Source organism: Entelurus aequoreus, linkage group LG28 (genome assembly GCF_033978785.1).
Source record: "Entelurus aequoreus isolate RoL-2023_Sb linkage group LG28, RoL_Eaeq_v1.1, whole genome shotgun sequence".
In the NCBI taxonomy this organism is placed as follows: Eukaryota; Metazoa; Chordata; class Actinopteri; order Syngnathiformes; family Syngnathidae; genus Entelurus; species Entelurus aequoreus.
Genome location: NC_084758.1, coordinates 2,402,789 through 2,410,288, shown reverse-complemented (window position 1 = coordinate 2,410,288; position 7,500 = coordinate 2,402,789). Strand labels below are relative to the sequence as shown.

Here is a 7,500-nt window from a genome sequence, read left to right as displayed (position 1 = left end):
ACGAGCTGTGAAAAGATAGCTGCGGGCCACAAATGTCCCCCGGGAGGATCTTTGCAAACCTCTGTTCCAGTACTTCCCCAATTCCATGACTGTCGATGCGTTAAACAGCAGCTCAAGACATATTTCTGCCTCATTCTTGTGAGAATCCTGCATGTGACTGAAGCATTGGTTACGGACTAGCTGCAGTGTGCTCAAACAACCACCAGTGAGCAGATAATACTGCATCATGTCTTCCTCTTTGGGACTAATCAGGTCTTGCCTTAATAAAAAAAAAAAAGGATATTAAATTTGTTTTTAAAGTTTAAAAAAATTACAAATTTGAAAAAATTTTAAAAATGTAAAAAAAAAAAAAAAAAAGTTTAAATTAAAAATTAAAAAAAAAAAAAAATTTAATTGTTTAAAAAAAAAAGTTTAATTTTAAAAATATATAAAATGTAACATTTAAAAAAAAAATGTAAAAAAAGTTTTTTTTTAAATTTTACAAATTTTATAAATTTAAAAGATTTTTAAAAATTTACAAAATTAAATTAAAAAATTTAAAAAAAAATTTTTTTAAATTTAACATTGAAAAAAAAAAAAAAAGTAAAATTTTTTTTTGTAATTGTTTAAAAAAAAAATTTTTTAATTTTAAAAATGTATAAAATGTAACATTTAAAAAAAAAGTAAAAAAAAGTTTTTTTTTTAAATTTTACAAATTTTATAAAATTAAAATGTTTTAAAAAATTTAAAAATTTACAAAATTAAAAAAAAAAAAATGTAAAATTTTTTTTAAAACATGTAACATTGAAAAATTTAGAATTTAAAAATTTATAAATTAATAAAAAAATTGGAATTAATAACTTTTTTTTTTTATTTAAAAAATTAAAAAATATTTTCAGCCCTCGCAAAAATGACTAATGATCTATTGCTAATGATGGATTCTGATGCGTCATCTATGTTGCTGCTTCTTGACCTTAGCGCCGCTTTCGATACAGTCGATCATAATATTTTATTAGAGCGTATCAAAACGCGTATTGGGATGTCAGACTTAGCCTTGTCTTGGTTTAACTCTTATCTTACGGACAGGATGCAGTGCGTCTCCCATAACAATGTGACCTCGGACTATGTCAAGGTAACGTGCGGAGTTCCCCAGGGTTCGGTTCTTGGCCCTGCACTCTTTAGTATTTACATGCTGCCGCTGGGTGACATCATACGCAAGTACGGTGTTAGCTTTCACTGTTATGCTGATGACACTCAACTCTACATGCCCCTAAAGCTGACCAACACGCCGGATTGTAGTCAGCTGGAGGCGTGTCTTAATGAAATTAAACAATGGATGTCCGCTAACTTTTTGTAACTCAACGCTAAGAAAACGGAAATGCTGATTATCGGTCCTGCTCAACACCGACATCTATTTAATAATACCACCTTAACATTTGACAACCAAACAATTAAACAAGGAGACTCGGTAAAGAATCTGGTTATTATCTTCCACCCAACTCTCTCGTTCTCCGCTCGGGATGGTTCCTGCTGGCCCCACCATGGACTGGACTTTCGCTGATGTGTTGGACTTTCACAATATGATGTCAGACCCACTCCACATCCATTGCTTTCGGTCTCCCCTAGAGGGGGTGGGGGGTTACCCACATATGCGGTCCTCTCCAAGGTTTCTCATAGTCATTCACATTGACGTCCCACTGGGGTGAGTTTTCCTTGCCCGTATGTGGGCTCTGTACCGAGGATGTGGTTGTGGCTTGTGCAGCCCTTTGAGACACTTGTGATTTAGGGCTATATAAATAAACATTGATTGATTGATTGATTGATTGATTGATTGATTGAAAAAAATTACAAATTGAAAAAAAATTAAAAATTACATTTTTTTTTTTTTTTTTTTAAATGTAACATTTAAAAGTGTAACATTTAAATATTTTACATTGAAACATTTTGAATTTAAAAATTGAAAATGTAAAAATGAATAACTACAATGTTAAACTCAGGCTCTATGTGAGGGAGGAGGTAAAAACTAAGATGTTTCTTGTCAACTATGATTTCCAGTTCACCCCTCCCCTTCCTGCTACGTGGCCAAGGTGGCGCCTGCTCAGGGTGGTACTCCGTTTAAGCACAAGTTGCGACCCACCTTGTCTGGCGGCAGCGGCCTTCCCCGCCGCCTCCTCCTTGGCCTTCTTGTCCGCCTCGATGACGGCGACCTTGGCCTCGTGCTCCTCCTTGAGAGCGTTCCACTCCTTCCTGTTGTTCAGCAGGCGATCCAGCATCGGCGTGATCTCCACGTGGAAACGACTGAACTCCTGCACCAGCGACACGCCACTTTATAACACGACCTACTCAACTAGCTGTCTATGGCGACATCTGCTGGCAAAGCCTTAGATTACACTTTAACCTTCCTCTAGAGCAGGGGTGTCAAAGTCATTTCAGCTGAGGCCCGCCGGGAGGAACATCTATTCCCAAGTAAAATCATGGCATGATAAAGACAACTCCAGCTTGTTTTCTTGGTTTTACCTTGGCCAAAAATAGAACAAGCACATTATGAAAATGTACAAATCACAACTAATCCTCTGGACAAAACACTTCAAGTTTGTTGAAAATTCTAAAGGAAATTGATGCAGCTTCAAATACACAATGAGCTTAGACTTGGTCTCAGTGTGTCTACAAAACCAGGATTAAGTCAGTCTTTCTGGGATTGAACAATAAACACAACATGTTAACTCTTCTAGGTATCAAATACCTCCTTTGTCATGTCCACGTATCAATCCAGTGCTAACTCAACAAACCGTAAGAAACGGATGTCTAAACTATTCAAAAGGGTTAAATTCACTTGTCTCGTGTTTGAGACATTTCGGGGTAAGGAGGGTGCCAAATGAGCATGTGTTCAAGCACAAGACATAAAACAGCAGGTGTTGAGTTTCATGTGGGTCGAGGAGGAGGAGCCACAGTCACCCTTTACTGTGTTTGCTTGCCTAGCAGAATTGCTATTGTGACTTTCAGTGGACACATTTAGAACAGTAGTTTCTTTCGTTAAAAAAAAAAAAAAATCCCTCATTTTTATAGTTGGCAAACTCATCACGCAAGCTGCAAAAAACATGTCGGGATTTTTTCTGTCAAAAAGTCCGGATTTTTTCAAAGTGTCAAAAAGTCTGCATTTTTTTCTAAGTGTCAAAAAGTCTGGATTTTTTCTAAGTGTCAAATAGTCTGAATTTTTTCCAAGTGTCAAAAAGTCGGGATTTTTTCTAAGTGTCAAAAAGTCTGCATTTTTTAAGTGTCAAAAAGTCTGCATTTTTTCTAAGTGTTAAAAAATTGGGATTTTTTCTAAGTGTCAAAAAATTGGGATTTTTTCTAAGTGTCAAAAAGTCGGGATTTTTTCTAAGTGTCAAAAAGTCAGGATTTCTTTCGTCAAAAAGTTGGGATTTTTTGTAAGTGTCAAAAAGTCAGGATTTCTTTTGTCAAAAAAAAAATTGCGATTTTTTTCTAAGTGTCAAAAAATCTGGATTTTTTTCTAAGTGTCAAAAAATTGGGATTTTTTCCAAGTGTCAAAAAATTGGGATTTTTTCCAAGTGTCAAAAAGTCTGGATTTATTCTAAGTGTCAAAAAGTCTGCATTTTTTCTAAGTGTCAAAAAGTCGGCATTTTTTCTAAGTGTCAAAAAATTGGGATTTTTTTCTAAGTGTCAAAAAATTGGGATTTTTTCCAAGTGTCAAAAAATTGGGATTTTTTTCCAAGTGTCAAAAAGTCTGGATTTATTCTAAGTGTCAAAAGTTGGCATTTTTTTTAATTGTCAAAAAATTGGGATTTTTTTCGTCAAAAAGTCAGGATTTCTTTTTTCCAAAAAATCGAGATTTTTTCCAAGTGTCAAAAATCAGGATTACTTTCGTCAAAAAGTCCGGATTTTTTCAAAGTGTCAAAAAGTCTGCATTTTTTTTTAAGTGTCAAAAAGTTGGGATTTTTCTGTGTCAAAAAGTCTGCATTTTTTTTAAGTGTCAAAAAGTTGGGATTTTTCTGTGTCAAAAAGTCTGCATTTTTTAAGTGTCAAAAAGTCGGCATTTTTTTTTCTGTCAAAAGTTGGTATTTTTTTCTAAGTGTCAAAAAGTCAGGATTTATTTTATCAAAAAGTCTGGATTTTTTCTAAATGTCAAAAAATTGGGATTTTTTCTAAGTGTCAAAAAATTGGGATTTTTTCCAAGTGTCAAAAAATTGGGATTTTTTCTAAGTGTCAAAAAGTCTGGATTTGTTCTAAGTGTCAAAAAGTCCGGATTTTTTCCAAGTGTCAAAAAGTCTGCATTTTTTTCTAAGTGTCAAAATGTCTGGATTTTTTCGAAGTGTCAAATAGTCTGAATTTTTTCCAAGTGTCAAAAAGTCGGGATTTTTTCTAAGTGTCAAAAAGTCGGCATTTTTTCTAAGTGTCAAAAAATTGGGATTTTTTCTAAGTGTCAAAAAATTGGGATTTTTTTCCAAGTGTCAAAAAATTGGGATTTTTTCCAAGTGTCAAAAAGTCTGGATTTATTCTAAGTGTCAAAAGTTGGCATTTTTTTTAATTGTCAAAAAATTTGGATTTTTTTTGGTCAAAAAATCCGGATATTTTCCAGGTGTCAAAAAGTCAGCATTTCTTTTTTCCAAAAAATCGAGATTTTTTCCAAGTGTCAAAAATCAGGATTACTTTCGTCAAAAAGTCAGGATTTTTTCAAAGTGTCAAAAAGTCTGCATTTTTTTTAAGTGTCAAAAAGTTGGGATTTTTCTGTGTCAAAAAGTCTGCATTTTTTTAAAGTGTCAAAAAGTCTGCTTTTTTTTTCTGTCAAAAGTTGGTATTTTTTTCCAAGTGTCAAAAAGTCAGGATTTATTTTATCAAAAAGTCTGGATTTTTTCTAAATGTCAAAAAATTGGGATTTTTTCTAAGTGTCAAAAAATTGGGATTTTTTTCCAAGTGTCAAAAAATTGGGATTTTTTCTAAGTGTCAAAAAGTCTGGATTTTTTCTAAGTGTCAAAAAGTCTGGATTTTTTCTAAGTGTCAAATAGTCTGAATTTTTTCCAAGTGTCAAAAAGTCGGGATTTTTTCTAAGTGTCAAAAAGTCGGCATTTTTTCTAAGTGTCAAAAAATTGGGATTTTTTCCAAGTGTCAAAAAATTGGGATTTTTTTCCAAGTGTCAAAAAATTTGGATTTTTTCCAAGTGTCAAAAAGTCTGGATTTATTCTAAGTGTCAAAAGTTGCCATTTTTTTTAATTGTCAAAAAATTGGGATTTTTTTTTGTCAAAAAATCAGGATTTTTTCCAGGTGTCAAAAAGTCAGGATTTCTTTTTTGCAAAAAATCGAGATTTTTTCCAAGTGTCAAAAATCAGGATTACTTTCGTCAAAAAGTCAGGATTTTTTCAAAGTGTCAAGAAGTCTGCATTTTTTTTTAAGTCTCAAAAACTTGGGATTTTTCTGTGTCAAAAAGTCTGCATTTTTTTTAAGTGTCAAAAAGTTGGGATTTTTCTGTGTCAAAAAGTCTGCATTTTTTTTAAGTGTCAAAAAGTCAGCATTTTTTTTCTGTCAAAAGTTGGTATTTTTTTCTAAGTGTCAAAAAGTCAGGATTTATTTTATCAAAAAGTCTGGATTTTTTCTAAATGTCAAAAAATTGGGATTTTTTCTAAGTGTCAAAAAATTGGGATTTTTTTCTAAGTGTCAAAAAATTGGGATTTTTTCTAAGTGTCAAAAAGTCTGGATTTTTTCTAAGTGTCAAAAAGTCAGGATTTCTTTCGTCAAAAAATTGGGATTTTTTGTAAGTGTCAAAAAGTTGGGATTTTTTGTAAGTGTCAAAAAGTCAGGATTTCTTTTTTCCAAAAAATCGAGATTTTTTCCAAGTGTCAAAAATCAGGATTACTTTCGTCAAAAAGTCAGGATTTTTTTTAAGTGTCAAAAAGTTGGGATTTTTCTGTGTCAAAAAGTCTGCATTTTTTTTAAGTGTCAAAAAGTTGGGATTTTTCTGTGTCAAAAAGTCTGCTTTTTTTTTTTGTGTCAAAAAGTCTGCTTTTTTTTTCTGTCAAAAGTTGGTATTTTTTTCCAAGTGTCAAAAAGTCAGGATTTATTTTAGCAAAAAGTCTGGATTTTTTCTAAATGTCAAAAAATTGGGATTTTTTCTAAGTGTCAAAAAATTGGGATTTTTTTCCAAGTGTCAAAAAATTGGGATTTTTTCTAAGTGTCAAAAAGTCTGGATTTTTTCTAAGTGTCAAAAAGTCCGGATTTTTTCCAAGTGTCAAAAAGTCTGCATTTTTTTTAAAGTGTCAAATAGTCTGAATTTTTTCCAAGTGTCAAAAAGTCGGGATTTTTTCTAAGTGTCAAAAAGTCGGCATTTTTTCTAAGTGTCAAAAAATTGGGATTTTTTCTAAGTGTCAAAAAATTGGGATTTTTTCTAAGTGTCAAAAAATTGGGATTTTTTTCCAAGTGTCAAAAAATTTGGATTTTTTCCAAGTGTCAAAAAGTCTGGATTTATTCTTAGTGTCAAAAGTTGGCTTTTTTTTTTAATTGTCAAAAAATTGGGATTTTTTTTGTCAAAAAATCAGGATTTTTTCCAGGTGTCAAAAAGTCAGGATTTATTTTTTCCAAAAAATCGAGATTTTTTCCAAGTGTCAAAAATCAGGATTACTTTCGTCAAAAAGTCCGGATTTTTTCAAAGTGTCAAAAAGTCTGCATTTTTTTTTAAGTGTCAAAAACTTGGGATTTTTCTGTGTCAAAAAGTCTGCATTTTTTTTAAGTGTCAAAAAGTTGGGATTTTTCTGTGTCAAAAAGTCTGCATTTTTTTTAAGTGTCAAAAAGTCAGCATTTTTTTTAAGTGTCAAAAAATTGGGATTTTTCTGTGTCAAAAAGTCAGGATTTATTTTATCAAAAAGTCTGGATTTTTTCTAAATGTCAAAAAATTGGGATTTTTTCTAAGTGTCAAAAAATTGGGATTTTTTTCTAAGTGTCAAAAAATTGGGATTTTTTCTAAGTGTCAAAAAGTCGGGATTTTTTCTAAGTGTCAAAAAGTCAGGATTTCTTTCGTCAAAAAGTTGGGATTTTTTGTAAGTGTCAAAAAGTCAGGATTTCTTTTTTCCAAAAAATCGAGATTTTTTCCAAGTGTCAAAAATCAGGATTACTTTCGTCAAAAAGTCAGGATTTTTTTTAAGTGTCAAAAAGTTGGGATTTTTCTGTGTCAAAAAGTCTGCATTTTTTTTAAGTGTCAAAAAGTTGGGATTTTTCTGTGTCAAAAAGTCTGCATTTTTTTTAGTGTCAAAAACTCTGCTTTTTTTTTTCTGTCAAAAGTTGGTATTTTTTTCTAAGTGTCAAAAAGTCAGGATTTATTTTATCAAAAAGTCAGGATTTTTTCTAAATGTCAAAAAATTGGGATTTTTTCTAAGTGTCAAAAAATTGGGATTTTTTTTCCAAGTGTCAAAAAATTGAGATTTTTTCTAAGTGTCAAAAAGTCGGGATTTTTTCTAAGTGTCAAAAAATTGGGATTTTTTTCTAAGTGTCAAAAAATTGGGATTTTTTCTAAGT

The 7,500-nt window shown here is 31.7% G+C and overlaps 1 protein-coding gene across 2 annotated transcripts in view; it reads right to left on the bottom strand.

Annotated features, from left to right (window-relative positions):
• Window positions 1-7,500, bottom strand: part of LOC133645164 (rod cGMP-specific 3',5'-cyclic phosphodiesterase subunit alpha-like) — a 29,206-nt gene that overhangs the window by 3,184 nt on the left and 18,522 nt on the right. For both annotated transcript variants that reach the window (XM_062040013.1, XM_062040014.1), the window contains exon 13: window positions 2,117-2,285. In XM_062040013.1, coding sequence (XP_061895997.1) covers window positions 2,117-2,285 — 169 coding nt within the window. The remainder of the gene's footprint in view (window positions 1-2,116; window positions 2,286-7,500) is intronic.